The 22,124-nt window shown below is 39.4% G+C and overlaps 4 protein-coding genes across 7 annotated transcripts in view; 1 reads left to right on the plus strand and 3 right to left on the minus strand.

Moving 5' to 3' along the window:
• LOC125230972 (mitochondrial 2-oxoglutarate/malate carrier protein-like) overlaps positions 1-6,010 on the minus strand; it is a 30,158-nt gene extending 24,148 nt beyond the window's left edge. Inside the window, exon 1 of the mRNA XM_048136292.1 lies at positions 5,880-6,010. The gene's annotated coding sequence lies outside the window, so the exon portion shown is untranslated. The remainder of the gene's footprint in view (positions 1-5,879) is intronic.
• Positions 6,011-6,263: 253 nt separating this feature from the next.
• Positions 6,264-12,363, plus strand: LOC125231108 (SET and MYND domain-containing protein 4-like). Of its 2 annotated transcripts, none has more exons than XM_048136461.1 (4): positions 6,264-6,485; positions 6,558-7,940; positions 8,989-9,136; positions 11,123-12,363. In XM_048136461.1, exons 2-4 carry the CDS (start codon positions 6,565-6,567, stop codon positions 11,324-11,326), a joined length of 1,728 nt encoding a protein of 575 aa, XP_047992418.1. In that variant the 5' UTR covers positions 6,264-6,485; positions 6,558-6,564; the 3' UTR covers positions 11,327-12,363. The 2 variants fall into 2 exon arrangements, with proteins under 2 accessions (XP_047992418.1, XP_047992419.1); XM_048136462.1 differs by having other exon boundaries at positions 6,264-6,443.
• Positions 12,364-12,769: 406 nt separating this feature from the next.
• LOC125231109 lies at positions 12,770-16,257 on the minus strand. The gene is made up of 2 exons (XM_048136463.1): positions 14,473-16,257; positions 12,770-12,877 (listed from the first exon to the last, which is right to left on the minus strand). Exons 1-2 carry the CDS (start codon positions 15,610-15,612, stop codon positions 12,875-12,877), a joined length of 1,143 nt encoding a protein of 380 aa, XP_047992420.1. The 5' UTR covers positions 15,613-16,257; the 3' UTR covers positions 12,770-12,874.
• A 1,326-nt stretch (positions 16,258-17,583) lies between these two features.
• On the minus strand, positions 17,584-20,657 carry LOC125231107 (SET and MYND domain-containing protein 4-like). Of its 3 annotated transcripts, none has more exons than XM_048136458.1 (3): positions 20,525-20,657; positions 18,998-20,404; positions 17,584-18,700 (listed from the first exon to the last, which is right to left on the minus strand). In XM_048136458.1, the coding sequence occupies exons 1-3, from the start codon at positions 20,632-20,634 to the stop codon at positions 18,328-18,330; spliced, it is 1,890 nt and encodes a 629-aa protein (XP_047992415.1). In that variant the 5' UTR covers positions 20,635-20,657; the 3' UTR covers positions 17,584-18,327. The 3 variants fall into 3 exon arrangements, with proteins under 3 accessions (XP_047992415.1, XP_047992417.1, XP_047992416.1); XM_048136460.1 differs by having other exon boundaries at positions 18,998-20,407; positions 20,529-20,557; XM_048136459.1 differs by lacking the exon at positions 20,525-20,657 and having other exon boundaries at positions 18,998-20,458.
• Between the last annotated feature and the right edge of the window lie 1,467 nt (positions 20,658-22,124).

Raw genomic sequence — 22,124 nt, forward strand, 5'->3', positions numbered from 1 at the left:
CGCCATTTTCAACCGACCGTCGTCGAGAGCGTTCCACATCATCCGTCCATATGCTGGTACCATACTAGATTTGGCGACAGATCTACCCGCTGTACTAGACCATGCAGTTATCCAGGGGCGGAAAACTTTACCGGCAGCACAGAATATATAATAGTACAAGTACAGAAGGCTCACTCCTTTGATGTTCACAAAATGCCGCCATTCTAAATTCTTACCTACATTAACAAACGGACCGCACGCGAGCAGCCAACATTGAATTTTATTGCACTGCGCGAAGGTCGTTGCCAATGAATGGGCCGCGAACTCGCGGCCGCTGACATGTACTTGCGCGGCGATAGAATTGAGGAGTGAGCCGCCCTTGCCGGCAGCCGAAATTAGCGGCCTATGTCTGCCAAGTAAAACCGGACCGCCTTTTTGTGCTGGACCAAAACTCTAAAACTCTCTTCCTAGTTGATACAGGATCAGAATTGTGCGTTTATAAAGGTGCGTTTAAACGGCGCGCGATAACGCGAGCCGAGCCTGGCTCGGCTCGTGATCCGGCGCGCCACGCGCCGTTTAAACAGCTACGCTCGGCGCGGCTCGGCTCGGCTCGGCAAAGTTCGCGCGATCCATCACTTGTCGGTTTTTTCGACACGGATCAAAGGCGCGCGCGCCATCTTCGGCTCGGCTCGTGTTAATACGCGCCGTCTAAACAGATGGTACAAAGCGCGCGACGACGGAAGTCGAGTTTTAAGTTTTTAACACGCTTTTTTATTAGGTCGTCGTGTATGTAACTAACTATGTAATGGAATCTACGGAGGCTAATTTAACCATCTTCCAAGGATCGTAGCGTAATGAAAATTGGCAGCTGTATGCAGTTCTGATGACAATACAATAATATGGTACTGTTGAACTGATCTGATGATGGAGCCGGAACTGATCTGAAGATATGAACTGGAACTACATGATGGAACATCGTATCATAGCTGTTTTTGGGTTTCTTAGAAAAGTCTTGTAATGAACTTTGACTAAGATTAGGTTTCAAAGTCTGATGATGGAGCCGGAAGATATGAACTGGAACTACATGATGGAACATCGTATCATAGCTGTTTTTGGGTTTCTTATAAAAGTCTTGTAATGAACTTTGACTACGATTAGGTTCCAAAGTCTGATGATGGAGCCGGAAGATATGAACTGGAACTACATGATGGAACATCGTATGAAAGCTGTTTTTGGGTTTCTTAGAAAAGTCTTGTAATAAACTTTGACTACGATTAGGTTTCAAAGTCTGATGATGGAGCCGGAAGATATGAACTGGAACTACATGATGGAACTTCTTATCATAGCTGTTTTTGGATTTCTTAGAAAAGTCTTATAATGAACTTTGACCACGATTAGGTTTCAAGGTCTGATAATGAAGCCCGAAGATAGGCACTGGCATTCCATGATGGCATATCGTATCATAGTTCTGTTTGCGCTTGTGAGAAAGGCCACGTAATGAACTTCGAACGTTACGTTTTCAACGTTATAACAAACCTATTATTGACCGAAGCGAAGTGAGGCCTAAGCTAGGTTAGGGTTTTCTTGCGACCCTTATGAGCGGAAAAAGGAAAGACCGAATCAGTATATCTAAACTAAGTCAGGTTATGGTCTTTTTTGTGACCCTTAAGGCTGCTTTCAAAAAAAAACGTCAAAATAATGTAAAATTGATAGTTTTAGTCGGTGAAATACTACACTTTCCGTTATCCAATAGATTTATTTAATTCAAGTTCCAGTTAGAGCATCTTATTATCTTGATTTTTATAAGACTGGATTTTTGAAAACTAACTCACTAAATTAATTATGAATTTTGCTCTAATGCACGTTTAGAAAAACGCACGTATAGAGCTGAATCAGTGTGAGCGTCAGGACCCCTGGACCACTACAGATATTTGATGTTTAGTACATACTAAAATTTAGTACCTATTTGATACTATTTGGTACCTGAGTACATATATTTGGTACCTCCACTGATATCGAAAAATCGAGCGAATAAAGTGGCCAGACATTCTGACGTCAGGATGTCTGGACCATTTTTGGTTTACATAGTTCTAGACAACACTACTAATTGATATCTTAGTCAATATTTACTACCTATTTGGTACCTGTCAACATATTTTTTTCAAATTTTTTTGGCGTACCAGAAAAAAGTTATGACGGAATTTAAAGTTGTGAGCCCGGCCGTGCCGTTGAAGTATGTAGCGCCTGTCAAAAGTATAGAGGCAAATCCGCCTGCCCTCCTGCGCGCGTCAACCTAAATAGGAATTTAGTTTAGGAAAACTAGTGTAATTACACTAATTACTTTTATATTTCGACTATATTAATGCCACTAGTCAGTAGAGATGATGTGCGAGTGCCTAAAAATAAATTCCTATTTGACGCGCAGGAAGGCAGGCGGATTTGCCTCTATTCTTTTGACAGGCGCTACATACTTCAACGCCACGGCTGGGCTCACAACTTTAAATTCCATCATAACTTTTTTCTGGTACGCCAAAAAAATTTGAAAAAAATATATTGACAGGTACCAAATAGGTAGTAAATATTGACTAATATATCAATTAGTAGTGTTGTCTAGAACTATGTAAACCAAAAATGGTCCAGACATCCTGACGTCAGAATGTCTGGCTACTTTATTCGCTCGATTTTTCGATATCAGTGGAGGTACCAAATATATGTACTCAGGTACCAAATAGTATCAAATAGGTACTAAATTTTAGTATGTACTAAACATCAAATATCTGTAGTGGTCCAGGGGTCCTGACGCTCACGAATCAGTCGATCTTATTTGTAAAATTTGGACAATTTTGAATATTAAAACGGGTAAATTTATAATTCGTATATCCTGTACCACAATCATTTCAGACTAGATTTTTTTTTTAAGTTTTTGAAAAAGAGTAAACTAGCCTAAGGCGAATTCAATTTTTTTCAGAAATTACCTAAAATTAAGTGACAATTTCTTTGAAAATCTACTATCACATCGAAGCAAGTTTTGTACTAAATTAATCTGCAACGTTTACTTAAATTGCTGTTATGCCTTAGTGATTATACATTGCTATTATTGATTTTTGCCAATTTTTTGAAAACGAGCCTTCACCGGTACAATTATTACCACTTTTGGACATTTTCTCATATTTTGTTAGACCAAGTAGAAAAAGTCCTATAATGTGATATATATTTATAAACTACTCGCAAAGCCCTTTAATTTGATACCACACACGGTATGATCGAGCGCTCGGTTGCGATTTCACTATTTTTAACACGAAAGCCCTCTTAAATATGCAGCCCAGCCAGGCAATCATGGTCGCGCGATAAACGATAAAACATCGGGCATCGATAGGGACGGCCTGCTGTTTTATCATTTATCGTGCGACCATGATTGCCTAAATAAATATCAACGTAGTATTTAAAATAAGTTGGTTAAGGGTTTTCTTGTGACCCTTAAGAGCAAAAGTAAGAGGGGCTCGGGGGGCGAAGCCCCCCGCATAAAAGAAAGATTAACGTAATATTAAAAATAAGTTGGGTTAGGGTTTTCTTGTGACCCTTAAGAGTAAATAAAGGGGGGCTCGGCCCCCGAAAAAAAGAAAGATTAACGTAGTATATAAAAAAGGTGGGTGTGGGTTTTCTTGCGACCCTTAAGAGCGAAAATAAGGTGGGGGGTGGGGGGTGGCTTTATCAACGAAAAATTTCACGCCACGCTACTGCTAAGCATGTCGCGAAGGTCTACAGTTCCCAGAGCCACTATCAGTCTTTTAGTGGCTTAGCAAAATGTCGCGTCCACGTTCCATATCCAGGTTCAACCCAACGTAAATATACTAGAGTGCGACTGAGAAAATTCAACCCTTTGTCTCTATCCTCTTACAGAGTAAGGCTCCCCACAGACAGTCTTAAAAATTCATAATCTTAAAAAAAACTTGTATGCAATCTGACAGTTCAAACTGACACTGACAAGACACTGACAGATCTGTCAGTGTCAATTGCATACAAAATTTTTTTAAGATTATGAATTTTTAAGACTGTCTGTGGGGAGCCAAAGATGAAATCCTTAAGTTCCGTATTGCATTAACCTTCAAATTAGCGCAGCACTATGAAAAAAATTTCGCGCTCGCTACGCTCGCGATCGCGATTTTTTCCCTACATGCTAAAATTTCTTCCCAAACCTGCCGAAACTCAAATTCGCTCAACAAACCCACACAACCCTAATCGATTGCACAGGCCGGCACTGGCCGGCATTGACTCCTAGTGATTTCAAGTTGGGCATCTACCGTGCACAAGATGCAAGGCACTACGCAGTGGTGTATTTAGGGTCCCTTACTTTTGCAGTTGGACAGGCTCATGTGGCCCTGAGTAGAGTAAAATTACTTAGTGCTCTCCAGATAGAAGAGCTAGATTGTTCTAAAGCTGACAGGTAAAACACCATGCAATACAGACACACTGGCGGAGATGGAGAGAATGTGGGCTCAATAAAATAGAAATTGAAATAAAAATTAAAATTAAATGAATCAATGAAAAACTTTATTGCGATAAGCTTGGTACCAATACATCAGGTGGTATTAATTATTATTAAGTAGCAATACGTGTTAGCCACAAATGGCTTGCGAAATTCGCCTACTTGGAATAAATTTATGTTTAAATTTTAAAGATATTTCATTATTAACGACTAAAAAGTATAAAATAAATTTATAGTTTAAAAAACTCTAGAAAAACACGCTTTTATAAATGCACGTAAAAGCCAAAAATAAATTATGGATCGTTCAAGTTGTCTCTATTTCTGGGATGAAGAGTAAACTATGAGTGCTTTTAATTATAATATTTGATTGTAAAAAAGCGTGGGGCGCTGTAACAGGAAAAACTTTTTGTATAACTTGCTGAGAAATCAAGTTAAGCTATGTTACGAGAAGCAGTTTACACAGATTGGCGTGCTAACTGGACTTGCAGCACGACTGCCAGTGCCCCACGCTTTTACAATCAAATATTATAATTAAAAGCACATAGTTTACTTTTCATCCCAGAAATAGGGACAACTTGAACGATCCATAATTTATTTTTGGCTTTTACGTGCATTTATAAAAGCGTGTTTTTCTAGAGTTTTTTAAACTATAAATTTATTTATCGGCGTTTTCATGTGTTCGAAATATGGAGTGGAGCAATGATATGATTCAAAGCTTTATTGAATTATATGAAGAGGAACCATCAATATGGAACCCAAAACATCTCGGTCACAAAAATCGCAACAATATAATAGGCTTTCGTTCGTATCTACACGGACGGCTCGGCTCGCGTAGGATCGTGCTACCTCGCGCCGTGTAAACGCACAGGCTCGCGTTCGTATTGAGCCGAGCCGCATCTACACGGACGGCTCGGCTCGCGTAAGATCGTGCTAACACGCGCCGTTTAAACGCACCTTAACACGAAGCGACAGGTATAGGTATCAAGACTGTCAATGTCACTGACAGCTGTCACTAGAAAAAAACCGATATTTTTCAAGAGAATTAGAGCACATGTCAGAACGTCCCTTATGGTTTTGACAGCTCCCTTGAAAAAAAAAATTGTCTCTGGTTTGTGGCTTCCAATTCTTGTGTCGTACAATGATGGGTCGAGCATTCTCGAGGCGGGCCGAGAATGCGCAGCCCAGCAATTCAAAGCCATGGAACTCAGATTTGTGGACGCGAATTGCTGGGTCGTACACTGCTGCCCTGTAAAAAGAATGGCTTCGAATTCTCGCCCCGGACCAAGCTTGTACGGACCGAGAATGCTCAACCCATCAATTCACGGCCCAAGAACTCTCGTACACCATGGACGCCAATTGCTGGGTTGTACATTCTTGGGTTGAGCATTCCCTGGCTGCGCATTGGTGGTTCCCCCTCCGCCGTCGAGCCGCGCTGTCGAAATTGCAGCTGGTTTTGACTTTGACGTTTTTGACGTAGGTCACAGATAAAGCTAGATAGAGTGGAAAATAAATACGTTAATTTTATGGAAATAAACAACATGGAGCCTTTCTTTAAATTATTTATTATAATTTCAAAAGGTGCAAATATTAAGTGGTTTAATAAAATATATTATTAATGGATTCATTATTCAATGTTAATAATTATAATTTCCTAAATTCTACACAATCGCATCAGTTTATGTAAAATAAATGTCAAGTTGACCAACACAATAATCGCATGAGGTTCTTGAAATCCCATTCCACCGCGCGAGTACCGTGACTGGTTTGAAATTCGGAACGGAACGGAATATCACCATATTCCCCTATTTCCTCCCCACGCCAGTCTCGCGCTATTTTATAATAATTGACAAAGTCAGCAAATTCTTTCGGAAGTGTTTTATCAGTGTCGTAAATATTTGATAACGCAGCAAAATGCTAAATAAGCGTCAACTATAATTTTGGTTGGGTTTCCTATTGAAGTAACGAAATTGACAAAAAGGTACAATCAGTTTACATTCCTACCCAACAAGTCGGTTATTTGGTAAGTATATATTTACATTTACTCCTTAGACTCCAGTATATTGTTCACAACTACTATTTCCTGTTGTTCTAGGGCCAATATGAGTTTCGAAAACCCTATGATTTACAACGAGATACTGCAGAGAAAAGGTCTTTTGGATGATATTTACAAAGCGGTAAACAATTTAGACGGGTCAGCGGTATTAGAAGCTTATAGAGTCCTTAGTATTACTAAGGGATTCCCTCGTCTGCACTCGCACATTAAGAATAAAGACAAGTCTTCCGTATTTCGCAGCCATGGGAATGACTTTTACCAGGAGGAACAATACCAAATGGCATTAGAAATGTATAATAAGGCTTTACTCTTTGCTCCAAAGGGTTCCATAGAAATGCTGCATGCATATGGCAACAGATCAGCACTACTATTCAATTTAAATGCATATTCTGCATGCCTGAAAGACATTGAGACTTGTCGCAAACTTGGGTGCACCGAGGACTTGGCAAAAAAACTGAATAAGAGATATGAACAATGTATGGAATCAATGTGGAAAGAAAATCTTAAAAACAACATATTGCTGTGCAATTGGACTCAAGAATATTTCAAGTTTAATGTGAAGAAAAATGCTGATATACCTTGTTTATCTGCTGATGTGGATATAATTACTGAAAATGAAGAACACAAGGTAGTTGCCACCAAGGATATTAAAGTTGGTACGGTAGTAGCTATAGAAACTGCATTTATCACTCATTCTCTCCCGGATAAATGTCTCGTGTCTTGCCACTATTGCCAAAAGACGGCTTTCAATTTGATGCCTTGTGACAACTGCTGTGTTGCACTCTTCTGCAGCTTGCAGTGCAAGGAGCGCTGTCTGAACGAGTACCACAACATTGAATGTCAAATAATGGATATTCTGCTCACAATTGATGCAGGACACAAGTTCCGTTTAGCAATCAAGACTTTCTTGAAACTGAAGACTCTTTGCAAGGACTGGAGCACACTGATTAAAGAAGCAAAGAATATTGGGCCCAGCAGACTAAGTGAGAGCTCATTGAGCGAAATATACAATGTTGAAAATTATTCTTCAATATTATGCTTCAAGGAAGATAGGCGTTTCGTTTTTGGCACACTGTATAACAGCGCATTTATTTATGCCTCAGTGTTGCATCGGTTAGAAAGAGTCCTTGGATTCTTTCCTCAATCAAAATCTGAAGGCGTTGAAGCGAAGAAGTGCTTCGGGAAGCTGTGCCTGACGTTGCAGTTGAACTGCCCGGCTACAGAAGTGGTCACTTCTGCTGATGAACTCTCCGTTGGTCAGATTGTGACTGACATGCCTCCTCACTTCGGCTGGTTCCCGTTTACTGGGAAGCTGAAGCATTGCTGTGAAGCGAACCTGCTGGGGCTTGGGTTGGACAACCGCTTGGCGCTGATAGCTATAAGACCTATTAAGAAGATGTCTGAGCTGACAGTTTCCTTTGTGTAAGTACCTATATATTATCTGAACGTTCAATGAGATGGGAATGAGATTTATGATGTACAGCCTGACAATAACCTAACCACAAAATTATAATTTTGAAAAAAAACCCCCGACCTCGACCTAGTGTACCGATTTTCATGAAACATGGCTAAGAACACTCCCGACTAACACAGCTTTCAAATAAAAAAAAACTAAATTGAAATCGGTTCATCCATTCGGGAGCTGCTACGATGCCACAGACAGACAGACACGTCAAACTTATAACACCCCGTCGTTTTTGCGTCGGGGGTTAAAAAGAGTATAAATAAATTGAAAAGTGGTAACATCATAATGACTGACTGGCCAGGCGGTCAATACTGGAAAGAGCTGGAGGAGGCCTTTGCCGACAGGCACACAACTACGCGACTTCATCTAAACAAACAACCGTAAATACCAGACCATGTTCAGAAGAAAAGGCTATATAGATAGAACATCATTAATGTTGTTCCGTCTTCTCACATATGTATATTGATTTTAAAGGGATGGCATCATGGCACTACAATGTTACTACTTTTAATTTCTACTTTTTTTTTTTGGCAAGCTGTAGGCTGTAGCTATATTAGCTAAGCTAAGCATCACTTTTAATCCCGGACGCAAAAACAACGGGGTATAAGTTTGACGTGTCTGTCTGTCTGTTTGTTTGTCCGTCTGTCTGTGTGTGTGTCTGTCTGTGGCATCTTAGCTCCCCAACAGATGAACCGATTTAAATTTAGTTTTTTTTGTTTGAAAGATGAGTTAGTCAGGAGTGTTAGCCATGTTTCATGAAAATCGGTCCACTATGTCTTTTTTCAAAATTTAAATTTTGTGGTTAGGTTATTATATCTGTGTCAAAATCATCTTTTTACAAAGGTACTTTTTATAGCAGGGTTGGAAAAGGATGTAACACTTTTGGAGTTGCAGGTAATGCAGGTATCCATAAGTTATGGAACCTGCTTACCATCAGGTCAGCTGTTTACTTGTTTGCCACCAATGTAATATTACAGAAAAACTGATATCAAAAGCATATTCCAGGGGTCACTGGTATGAGAACCTGTATGAAGACCAGCGCCGGCTGAAACTGTACCAGAACATCCTGAATGTGTGCACCTGCCGGGTCTGCGCTCAAGGCTGGGACAGAAACAGCTTCCGGAGACTCGACATAGATGCTAAGCTAAAGAAGGTTAGTACCACAGCAACCCGCATGTTACACCCTCTGGAACGTGTACCGAAGGCTGGAACCTACACAGCTTCGATATAGACGTCAAGCTAAAGAAGGTTAGTGTCACAGCAAAGCGCATGTTACACACTTACAGAGTGGCTGTTACTGTGTTAATACTGACTGGCGATCAAATATATGAAAGAGGCGCGTTCCTAGCACATAGTCTAAGCTCGTCTAGGTGAACGCGTACTATGCTATATGCTTGTATGAGTGAAATATGACAGGTCGACTGTTCACGTGTTTGACAGGCGGTAACTGTGAGGTAACCGATAGGGGGTGGGCTGCACTTTCAGCGGGGAGCGGGAGTGGCCATACTGTACGAATTACGATAGTACTCTTTATTATACTGTGCCTCGACGCCAAGCTTGAGAAGGTTAATGACACAGCAACTCGAATGTTATACCCTTCTGAACATCCTGAAAGTGCACCTGCCTAGTGTGCGCTCAAGGCTGGGACATACACAACTTCCGTACTGCCTTGGGTGAGACTTGAACTCACGTCCGTCCTCTGGATCAATACTCCAATCAATTAATACCCGCGGGCCCGGTCGGATCCTAACCGACTGCACCATAAAGTACTGTGGAAGCAGATCAAGCAAGACACTGATGTCACATGCATAAATAATATAACATTAGGCAAACTACCTTAGGGACCGGCCACATCAGAGCGTCGCGTGTCTCGGGGCGCGCAACTCTGGCGTGACGCGGACGTCCGTTGCGCGCCCCGAGACACGCGAGGCTTAAGTGGGAACGCTGGCTTACACAACACCTCGGACACTGGCGTCTGGCGATCAAATAAATGAAAGAGGCGCGTTCCTAGCACACAGTCTAAGCTCGTCTAGGTGAACGCGTACTATGCTTGTATGAGTGAAATATGACAGGTCGACTGTTCACGTTTTTGACAGGCGGTAACTGTGAGGTAACCGAGAGAGGGTGGGCGGCACTTTCAGCGGGGAGTGGCCATACTGTACGATAGTACTCTTTATTATACTGTGCTTACACTTTACATATTTTAAGCCTTGTGGTATCGATTGCAGACCTCATTTTTTTTAATTGGGATTTTGTATGTTTTTTTCACTCAGAATCGCGAACTCTTTCAATCCTAATAGGAGAAAAAAGTGTCCCAAGGTTTTTTCCCATTCCGTTGCCATTTTTCCATACATTTTTGTATGGTAGTAACGGAATGGAAGGTTTCAAAAATGTATGGAAATCTTGGGACATTTTTTTTCTCCTATCAGGGTCGAAAGACCTCGCGATTGCGTAAAAAATACCCATGTTACAGAAGAAGTGGGGTGGAACTTTGAAAAAAAATGGCCCTTCTGCTTGTGAAAAAGTTAAATTCAACTAAACTCATAAACTGAAATATATACCATACACTAAAGGTGTTGTAGTGGTTTGAGCACGTCAGCCGCGATAGCTGGAGACCCAGCTTCGATTCCCGGCTTCGCCACCAGTGGGCTTGATCGCTTTTTCTTTAGTGTATGGTATCTATTTCAGTTTATAATTTATATATATAATAGTGTTACTACTAAAAAATCAAATCAAAAATCCATACTAATATTATAAATGGGAAAGTGTGTGTGTCTGTTTGTTTGTCCGTCTTTCACGGCAAAACGGAGCGACGAATTGACGTGATTTTTTAAGTGGAGATAGTGAAGGGATGGAAAGTATCATAGGATACTATTTGTCTCTTTCTAACCCCCCACTTGCTTGAAATGGGGGGTGGAAGTTTGTATGGAGCATTCCGCGATTTTCGAATTTAACGCGAGCTTCGCGGGAAAAAGCTAGTATATAATAAAATAATTAAAAAAAAATTAAAATCAAAATAATTTATTCAGCAAATAGGCCACAGGGGCACTTTTACACGATTTGATTTGTTCCCTACATCAACTAAACTCGTTGGTAAAAAGCCTGCTGTCTGGTATCATAAACTATTTGACTCTTTCAGGCATACTCCTCCTGGAACACCACTAGAAAGACCGGCGTGATGCCGCAGCGAGACCCGGCATTCTTCCGCGAGACGTGTTCAGCGCTGGCTCTGTTCGACGACGTCCCCAACACTAAGGAGCACTACGAACTGTTCCGGGAACTGCGCACGCAGCTCAGCCTAGCCCAGTTCGCGACCTCCAGCAATATTGTCATTAATCGCTAAGATTTTAAGTTAAATATTTGAAGACGTGAAGACATTTACATGTGTCGCCAGCATAAGAGTTCCAAAAAACTACCAATATGGCCGCCGAATGTCATATTGACACTTGTAATTTTCATATATTATCATCAGACTATCTTACCAATGCAATATTTATATTAAATACACTAATAGATATACAATTGGAACTCATTTGTGATAGAAAAGCCCATATTACACTTTTGGTAGCTTTTGGCGGCCATTTTGGTAGTTTTATTGTGGTTTCAGTCCATTTTGAGACGTGCTCGCTGGCTCTGTTCGACGACGTTCCCAACACTAAGGAGCACTACGAACTGTTCCGGGAACTGCGCACGCAGCTCAGCCTAGCCCAGTTCACGGCCACTAGCAATATTTTGATAAACCGTTAAGTTGCAGAGTATAAAAATTGTTTAATCGTCAATAGCTATGTCCACACTGCCCGCACGCTTTTACAGAACTATTTTGAACAGCTGACCGAGGGCCGCCATCTTGCCGAGCAAATTTGCTCGAGCGGGGCAAACGTGCGCGCATGAGCACGGACGTTTGCCGCGCGAGGCGTGCGGCCAGTGTGGACCCGGCTAATGAGGTCTGTGAAGACATTTACATATATCGCCAGCATAAGAGTTACTATAATAGAAACCATAATTAAATTCCGAAAATCTACCAAATATGGCCGCCGAATGTCATAATAGAGATTTTAATATATATATATATTTTTATATACCTAAATACACAAATAGATATTTACTTAAAACTCATTTGTAGTAGAAAAGTCAATATTACACTTGGTAGATTTTTGAGGCCAGTTTTCAGTTTTGGTATTTTTTTTATTTGATTTCTAGTATTTATGATTAGTCGCTAAGAGAAACATTCATTATTCTTTTTTTATGCTAGCGACAGCACTGCTAGGCAATGACCCCTTGACCATGACTCCCGGTTGAATGCCTCCGGCCAGTCACTGAAGAATGATTTAGGTTGCTACACCATCTCCTCTTGGGCCTATTTTTTTTAAAGATTGTTAATTTATTTTTTTATTTTTATTTTTATTTTTATTTATTCTTAACAATAAACATTGTGTCGAATATTCATTCATGCATATAATAATTACATACAACACAATACTAAAACTACTACAAAAATATTCATCCTACTAGTATTTACTACACTAAATGTCCATAACTATAGCAATAAAAGTAAAAATAAAACAGAAGTAACAATTTATAACCACGTTATTTACATTGTATACAATTACCAAAGAAAACATAAAAAAAAAATAAATAAGTAATTATCACAAACCAATTAAAACATGTCATTTAGAAAATCATTAATTGAGTAATAACATTTTTCTACTAGAAAAGCCTTTAACTTGCGCTTGAACAGTTTACAATCAGAGATCTGCTTAAACTCAATTGGTAGTTTGTTAAAAGATGAACTGCCTGGTAGCTTGCTGAATGTTGCACAATTTTTAATTTAGGCACTAAACTATTTTTAAGGTCTTTTCTTCTCGTTGCAAATCTCAATGCTCTGTCATAATCACTTTCAGTTTCCTCCAAATTTTTGACAAGCCCTGATAGGAGAACCAAGATGTATAGGCAAGGCACAGTCAATATTTTAAGTTTTTTAAAATGCGGCTTGCACGATTCCCACTGCGGTATTCTGACAATAATTCGTATGGCCCTTTTCTGCACCAAGAAAGCACTTTGAGTGTTATATAGGTAACTGTTTCCCCATAATTTAATGCTGTACCGCAGTTTAGATTCAATAAGGGCGTAGTAGACCGACTTGAGTTGTTCAATATTGGTTTCTTCCCGTAAGCTTCTCAGAGCAAAACAACTTGAACTTAATGAATTGTTTAACTCTTCTAGTTGCGGCTGCCAATTTAGATTAGAGTCAATCAAAACCCCCAAGAATTTTACTACCTCAACTTGTTCTATGATATCGCCATTTATACTAAGGGATAAGGAATCGGTGCATCTAGGACTAGTATTAAATAAAATTGATTTAGTTTTGCTACTATTCAAGGTAAGATTATTCACTGAAAACCAAGAAGAAAATGCTTTAAGAGCGCTATTCATTATTTCATTTAGTTCTTCTATACAATCCGCGGACACTATAGCGTTGGTGTCATCAGCGAACAACACTAACTTCAAATTTGGAATGGAATCATGGATATAATTTATTAAATCATTAACAAATAAGACAAAAAATATAGGTCCCAAAATAGATCCTTGAGGAACACCTCGTCTTATATCAACCATACGTGATTTATGCACCGTCTCGTAATTGTTTTCAATGTGTCTTAATTCTACAAACTGTTTTCTATTTCCTAAATAAGACTGATATAATTTAAGCACATTTCCCCTCACTCCATAGTATTCTAATTTACTCAACAAGATTGAATGGTCCACAGTATCGAAAGCCGCGCTTAAATCCAAAAATACCCCTGCTACCTTCTTCCCACTATTAAGTTGAAGTACCGTATCTTTAATTAGCTCATCAATAGCTTCACTAGTTCCAACTCTTTTACGGTACCCAAATTGCCGAGTGTTTAGAATTTGATATCTATTGAGATGATGAAGCAACCTGTCTTTTAATAATTTTTCAAAAATTTTTGATAAGATTGGTAACAATGAAATAGGTCTGTAATTATTGGGAATATTGACTGGTCCCCTTTTATGGATCGGCAGTACTCTAGCTATTTTTAACTGATCTGGAAACGTGCACAGTTCAAAACATTGATTGTAAAAGTTAGCAAGTGGCTCTGCCAATAAATCAATATTATCCTTAATGATTTTTATCGGTATGCCGTCATAACCTACAGATGACTTAGACTCCATTAGCTTAACTAAACGAGATATCTCATATGGAGTAACTGCGCTATGGGTCATCTCGTCAGTTACCCTAGCCACGTGTCGATGTAGGAACTTGAGCGCTGCTTGTTGGTCCGCTACACCTCCACTAGTGTGATCAAATATTTTACAAAAAATATTGCATTGCTCTTGTGGGTCACTTATAATTTTATCTGTTTTTAGTAGCAAGTTATTATTTGAAATAGAGGGTGTTTTGTTTCTATGCTGGTTAACTATTTTCCATATGGCTTTGCTCGAATTTTTCGCTGTATTAATTTGTGCCTGTACAGCATTTTTTTTAGCATTTCGGATTAGTTGTCTGTATAACTTTAAGTACTTGCCACGATATGTAGCCATTGAACTGTCAAGGTGTTCCTTATCAATGATCGTTAGAAATCGTTTCATTTTGCTGGAAGTTTTTAAGCCCTTCGATATCCACTTACATTTCCTGTTTACCTTTGAGGCTTTTAGTGTTTTCTTAAAGCTACTTTTAAAAGTGTACATAAATTTCTTAATAAAATTGTTAATGCCTAAATCGTACCAATTTTGATTTAGCAGTTTAAGTCTAAATTTATTGTTATTAATGTCGTTAAAACACCTTCGTTCTCTTCGAATCAATGGTTGTGACTGCAATTTTGAAGAATACATGGAATCGGTCTCTATTCTACACAGCAGACCAGCGTGTCCGTCAGCAAGACCGTTGTGGTCTACGTCTATACTTAATATTGAGGACTCTGTTAAATTTGTAAACACATTATCAATGCATGATTCTGAGTTATTTCGCAAGAAAGTAGAAGTTATCACTAAAGGTCTGAAGTTGTAGCACTTTAATAATGTTAACAACGCTGTACTTCTACTGTCCCTTAAATGTAAATTAATGTTAAAATCACCACATATTAGACAATTCTTGTTGAAAAAGTGGTTTAGCATTAGTTCTAGTTTTTCCATAAAAATTTCAAAGTTAGACTCACGAGGACTACGATAGCAACATATTACATTAATATTTGTTTCGACGTCTCGAATGCCGCAAACCTCGAATGCCTCTGCTAAATACAGTTTATTGCACATTGACAACTCTTCAGTTTTTTTATCGTTACGAGATAGAATTAGACTGCCACCTCTTTTTTTATTGGTTCTTACGTTATAAGTTGCTAGATAGTACTCAGGCAGGACAAGAAGAGGCACTGTAACCTTGTTTAAGAAATGTTCTGTGACACAAACAAAATGCTGAACTACAGGTAAGCTATCCAGGTATAATTCCAAGTCGAGTTTTTTATTGCTAATGCCACACAAATTCTGATGATACACATTAATTACCACTTTGTCAGTGGGTTTATCAGTCAAGCTAAAATCGTTCTCGGTAACATTGAGTCGAGACGTTATTGATGCCTCGAAAAAACTGGTTACGTATACTTTCATCATTACTCATGCAGGTGTGAATCTCGTCCATAAATTGTCTAAGACTAGAAAATACTGCTCTCATTCCATATTTTGTTAACCTACCCGAATAATCCGAAAACATGTCTAAAGCTAGGTCCCGATTCGTGTCAAATAAATAGGCATAATGGTTAGTTTGCATATCCATCGCAAGTAAGCTACCAAACATTTCCACTTTATAATTATATATAAGCGCTCCACACACATATGTAGGAAGACAAATAATTTTGTTGGTATGTGTGATTTTACTTAGCGATTCTCGAATACAGTTTACTAGATTGATACTATTTTGAGACTCATTAATATCTTTTTCACCAATAAAAATGATGCAGTAGTCATTCATGGTAAAACTATTCAATTTGTTATCTAGGTTTGAAAGTAACTCTATAATGCTACAATTAGGCGCAACATAGTGACAGTAATTAGCTTCTCTATCTAAGTTATATTCTATGGCATTCAAAATTCCACTGGTTCCTTGATTACTCACAATACACAATTGATTTTTAGGTTTGTGAACTTTAGATATCGGGTCAGGTCGCATTGAGGTAATGTCTTCCCGACGGGCACTCTCCCTCATCGGCGTCCTGCTGAGGCTGAGATAATCTTGTTCTTCTTGATCGTCTATGCTAGTTTGTCTTGACCGATTTTTTACTTTACCTAGATCCGGACATTCCTTTTTTTCTTCATCTGGGCGTTTTAATTCATCAGATTGGTTAGGTTTTAGGTAGCTTGAAATGAATTGCTTATCTGTTATCGGTACTTGTTTTCTGCCTCTTGCCCGAACTTTCGGTGTCACCATTGGAGATACCGGTGCTGTTCCTTTCAATAGACTTCGATATAAGTCACACTTTTTGCGGGTTTCCGCCAAGGCATCTTCTAATTTATATTTTTCTCCCAGCAGCTTTTGAATTTCACTATCCGCTCCCAACAGTTGCTCCTTGAGATTTTCAATCTGTCCCTTTAAGTCTTCGACTATAAAATTTTGAACTTCTGAGTGTATGTTCGGTAAACTGTGTGTGCTAGTGTTTCCTGATAGATTACTTTGTACTTGAAAGTGCTCCTCCTGAAATTTTTCGGCATTTGTATACATCTTTCGACTTATTGATAATTCAGGACAGCTTGTATTTATAGTATTTTCCAAATCTGAATGGCCTGAGCCATCTTCCTCTTGGGATAACGAATCAAATGAATTGTCTAGTGGTTCATGTCCTTGCGGTTGTGCAGGACTCACGATAGTCACGATGTCTTCGACTTCTTTTGCTTCCATATTTTGCACAAGAACTTGACGTTTTCGTACAGTGACATTATCAGGTGATTTATTAGATGATGGTTGTTGCTGGGTAGAAGATTCTTTCAAAGATGAATTATTATGGGATGGTTGTTGCTGGGGAGAAGAATTTTCCAACGAGTTATCAGATAGTTGCTGCTGCTGAGGCGAAGATTTTGCCAACGATGAGTTGTTAGATGGTCGCTGCTGCAGGGGAGAAGACTTGTTAGATGAGTTGTTATCTTTATGCTCTTGCTGGGGAGAGGACTTTGCCGATGATGTGTTGTCAGATGGCTTCTGTTGCTTGGGTGAAGATTTTGTCAAGTTGCCCTCAGCTTTTTTAGTTTGTCTTTTCTTGTTTTGATTTGAGGATGTAGAAGAAGAGTGAGACGCAATATCTTGTTTTGGTGTACTAGTTTTCTTACCAGTTTTTTTAATACTAGGATTCGGTCTACATTTAATACAAATCCATGCATTTTTCCGCGTCCTGTCCATTAAATCATAAAGTTTTCCTCTCTTAGCGCAGGTTAAATCGTATGAGCCTTTGCAAATTGAACACTTTAAAAAGTGTTTATCTAGTATTTCCTTACCGCATTTTACACAATTTGTTTTGGATGCCATTTTAGGTAGTATTTAGTTGGTTCTTTAATTTACTTCAAATCGATTATCGATTTATCGATTGCAATTATTATTGATAATCAGATTGGATTGATTGGCTAACACCAGCAGATTTTAATTTAAATACTACAAACACCTGAATTCTTGTTATTTAAGTTTATTACCCTGTAACACGAATAGAATAGAACTATTCAGGTAAAACCTGGAGCCAGATTTATAACGGAAAATTGCCAATCTCATGATCTGATAATTATAAACTATTGATTCATAGGGTTAGTATTTTGAAAGTGTTCATTATAATATAAGAAAGTAATAAACGACTGTTGATTTTGATACAAAGAATGTGTTTTATTTCCTTATAAACAGAACTTCAAAAATTAACAACTCCAAATTGAATCAATAGCCGGGTTCACACTGACCGAGCAGCCTCGCGCGCAAAACATCCGTGCTTATGCGCGCACTTTTGCCTCGCCCGAAACAATTTGCTTAGCAAAATAGCAGCAGTCAGCTGTTCAAAATTGTTCTGCACGAGAGCACATTTATTGCCGTGAATCGTGAATTATTTACTTTTATTTTTAATCCTTATCCAAAAGGTGCGAAAGCCACGAATTACGTGCCACGGGAATAAATATGTGCCAAACTATTTTGAACAGCTGACCGGGGGCCGCCATGTTGCCGAGCAAATTTGATCGGACGCGGTAAACGTTCGCGCATGAGCACGGATGTTTTGCGCGCGAAACTGCTCGCTCAGCGTGGACCCAGCTATTTTATAATCGACATTTGTATAGCACAGCAGATCGGTCGTTTTCATGCTATTACAACACATGGGCACACGTTTCTTTCGCCCGCACTTTCTCTATAACCACATTTTCTGTGTTTACCTGCTGCAAATGTAAAACACACTCACGAAAAACCTTATACACTTCAGTATACTCTGGCGAAAAAGGCACATTACGTAACTCGGCCAAAGCCCTACATAAAAGCTTATAAGGGCCTGATATCTTTTTGAAGTCAACAGAGTGGAGATTAAGTTTTCTGAAGCAGGTCAGCTGTGTGGGCGTGAGGGTGTCACATTGGTGTTGCCAGTCGCCGGAGCAGATGGTACAGTTGCATACGGACGTGTAGAGGACGTACATGTTCCGGTTTCTTACTGAGTTGCAGTCGGCTCCCTTATCCAGCCAATGACCTCTGTAAAAAGAAGTTAAACATGTTATATGTATGCCTAAAGGGCTCGTATGCCTCCTATCCAAAACCCATAGAGATAAAATGGACCTCTTTACATATGAAGTATGAGGACCCTTTAGGTATAGACAGGCACATATTGTCTGTCATGCCATTTCTGCCTGTAATAAAAAGCGACAAATTAAAAAAAAATTGATGCGAGAAATTATTGTCCCATAGAAAATTTTAATTTGGCTGAGTCAGAGTAGGAAGAGGTACAAAAATGTAACGCAGAGCTATAAATTGAATTATTGACAGACTTACAGGTAAGTAATGGTGATCTCTGTTCCTCGAGAGATAGGCTCCAGTGCCACAAGAGCCACCCTATCATTCAGCCCCACCGTCAGCGTGTTCGCCCGGCACGAGTTCCTCAGCTTGCCCACCAGCGGGAACAGCCCAAAGTTCTCCCAATCGTGGAACTCAATCCGTGACGAGTTGTTGATTGAAGCTGCATCACTGATTATTGTAGGACTCCCATATAAAGTCAGATACATCATAATCCTACCCAAACACTTGATAGCTTCCTGTCTTTCTTTATAATCATATGGCAAGAAATTTGTCTTAGCCATGTAGCACAGCACAGCAGCTAGAATAAAACTAGCATTATACATAGTTCCATATATAAAGTTCCTGTTCTCCTTAAAAGATAGCAGTGATAAATTTTCCTGGCACTGGCAGTCATAAATTTGATTTATAGAACTATTCTTTATTCGGTCCATTCCAAGCACTTTTGACTCTGGGATTAACTTTTCCCAACGACTGTGAAGTTTCATTCTAATTGCAGCTTTAATAGCAAGCCTCATTCTCTCTGTACATTCAACCATACATCCTGTTGTTTCGAAAAGGTCTATAATCTTACATTCAACAGAATGATACTGATTCATACATTCTTTCATACAAATGTCATCACAAAACATGACATGGCAGCATCCCTCACACGGGATCAAGTTATATTCATATTTCTGGCAATTGTAACAAGCTATGTTTAAATTATCCGTGTTCATGTCAACTACATAGGCTCGTTCAACTGCGAGTACTGTCCCCACCTTGACATCACGAGCGGCAACTATTTTGGGGCAGCTGTCTTCAATTATGACCCCGACATCCATTGTAGCACTAGATATCTGTGGATTTTGTGGCTCGTTCAACATTTTGAAATAACCAATAGCAAATTTTTGTGTAGTCATCCACCCATCCATCCCCATGCTTTCTAAAGCTTCCCCATACCTATTGTTCAGCTTGTCCTTGATCTCCGGGGGACAACCCATCTCGAAACAAGTATCAAGATCGTCTATACATGCCGAATAAGCCTTCACTGTTATAAAAAGGGCAGATCTGTTACTGAAAGCTAACTTCATCGCAAGGGACTTGTTTGGAGCATATTTTAGAGCCTTATTATACAGTACAAGCGCATCATGGTATTTCTTTTTCATGTAAGCTTGGTTACCTAGCTTACGAAACTCTGTTGACTTAGCATCAGACTTTTTTTCAGTTAACAATAGTGGCACGCTGCCAGTCTTCTTTATTACGTCTAAAGCCGTATAAACAACATCGGCTAAGTCATGGCTTCGCATAGCATTGTATATGTCTTCGAGGCACCCAAATCTTTTTAGTAAATCTTCGTTAAGACCGGGACTTCGCCACATTGTGTTTCGTAGCGCGATACGCGGGCTGGAAGTGAATTTAACGCAATGTGTTAAGCGTGCGAATAAAATACTATCGAAATCGAATTGAACAGGGTTAGAATTTATAATGAAAGAAACCACTATATCATTGATATTTTTTGCTTACCTGTTTATTATTACCCGCGAACCGAAATTAAAATCTGAACAACGTTGCAATGACAGCCGCCCAGCCGGTGTGAAAAGAAAACAAATAGGTAAGAGGGCGTTCCGAAACATGTTAAGAATACGATGTGTTATCGCAATAGTTACTCATGAAATAAAACTATGGAAACTGATTAAATCGCGTATAATGAATTTACAATTCATCCCGACATTGCGAACACTTTACAGCGTTCGTGGTCGCACTTACGAGTGCGTTATTTCGGCGGTCGGAGGGGAGTTAATTTTCTTTTTCACTAGTCCATATTAACACACAAACACAAAATATTATCACAACACAATATCATCACTAAAAATCCATGTACACTTTTTCACAACAACTTTTGACAATCAACTGATAGATTCTTTTGTTGCTTAGGTAAACTTGTTTCAGCATTCCAATTTCAAATATCTCCTCTCAACAAAGACCTATCTGTTGAGTGATCTTCCTCAACCTTGGTCTGGCAACTGGCTTTGTAAAAATGTCCGCTAGTTGATCTTCACTAGGCACTTTTGCAATAGCAAGTTCTCCGCTTGTGACCAATTCTCTGACAAAAAAATGTCTAACACGAATATGTTTCGTTCGACGATGAAACTCTGGATTCTCAGCAAGCTTAATTGCTGCTTCATTATCCACTCTTAAACAAGGTACGTGCTTGAGGTCGGTTATACTGCGAATGAGTCGAGAGAGCCAAATCGACTCCCTTGCAGCTTCACTAGCAGCTACTATTTCGGCTTCCGTTGTGGAGATCGAGACGCTTGATTGTCTTTGGCTAAGCCAGGAAATAGCTCCTCCTGCATACAGGCATAACACGCCACTTGTTGACCTTCCTGTGTTCACGTCTCCAGCATGATCAGCATCACTGTAGCATTCTAAATAACCCTTTTTGTAGTCTTTTTGATACAATATTCCTAAGTCAGGCGCATATTGCAAATACCGCATTATTCGCTTCAACTTGATACAGTCATCGTCACTGGGGTTTTCTAGACTTCGTGATACTATGCTAACAGCATAGGCGATATCAGGCCTGGTGCATACCATTAAGTAGGCTAAAGCTCCAACAATCTGTCTATTGTTACTAAGCATGTAGCTTCGGTCAATTTTATCACGTAACATGCTTTCCTTTGCTATAGGCGTTGAGACAGGCTTACAGGTATCCATCCCAAATCTGCGTAATACCTTGTTGACGTACGAGGGTTGACAGATTTTTATATCGTCTCCTCTTCTTTGAATCTCTACTCCCAAGAAGTAAGATGCTTCTTTTGTCGTAATCTTGAAGCGACCAGAGAGTTCTTTGACTAGTTCATCGATTAGCTTCTGATTTGTGCCAGCCACCAAGCCGTCGTCAACATATAAAGCTACAATCAGCTTTCCACCATCCTTAGTGCGAGTCAAAAGGCATGGATCCGCGTCGCTCGGTTTAAAGCCAATTTCTTTGAAGAAATCCAGGATACACCGATTCCAACATCGTGGAGCCTGTTTCAAACCATAGAGGCTTTTCCGTAAAAGGCACACTTGACCAGAGCCATCATCATAGCCTTCTGGTTGTCTCATATAGATTTCATCA

The sequence above is a fragment of the Leguminivora glycinivorella genome, chromosome 11 (genome assembly GCF_023078275.1).
Source record: "Leguminivora glycinivorella isolate SPB_JAAS2020 chromosome 11, LegGlyc_1.1, whole genome shotgun sequence".
Classification (NCBI taxonomy): Eukaryota; Metazoa; Arthropoda; class Insecta; order Lepidoptera; family Tortricidae; genus Leguminivora; species Leguminivora glycinivorella.

What these genes read in the sequence shown, in the direction of transcription:
- LOC125231108 (XM_048136461.1), top strand. Translation starts at nt 6,565, where the DNA reads ATGAGTTTCGAAAACCCTATGATTTACAACGAGATACTGCAGAGAAAA. An exon ending in GAGCTGACAGTTTCCTTTGT is followed by an intron (nt 7,941 to 8,988) that starts GTAAGTACCTAT and finishes AGCATATTCCAG; the next exon opens with GGGTCACTGGTATGAGAACC. An exon ending in TAGATGCTAAGCTAAAGAAG is followed by an intron (nt 9,137 to 11,122) that starts GTTAGTACCACA and finishes TGACTCTTTCAG; the next exon opens with GCATACTCCTCCTGGAACAC.
- LOC125231109 (XM_048136463.1), bottom strand. Translation starts at nt 15,612, where the DNA reads ATGATGAAAGTATACGTAACCAGTTTTTTCGAGGCATCAATAACGTCT.
- LOC125231107 (XM_048136458.1), bottom strand. Translation starts at nt 20,634, where the DNA reads ATGTTTCGGAACGCCCTCTTACCTATTTGTTTTCTTTTCACACCGGCT. An exon ending in TCGCGGGTAATAATAAACAG is followed by an intron (nt 20,405 to 20,524) that starts GTAAGCAAAAAA and finishes ATTCACTTCCAG; the next exon opens with CCCGCGTATCGCGCTACGAA. An exon ending in GAGATCACCATTACTTACCT is followed by an intron (nt 18,701 to 18,997) that starts GTAAGTCTGTCA and finishes TTCTTTTTACAG; the next exon opens with AGGTCATTGGCTGGATAAGG.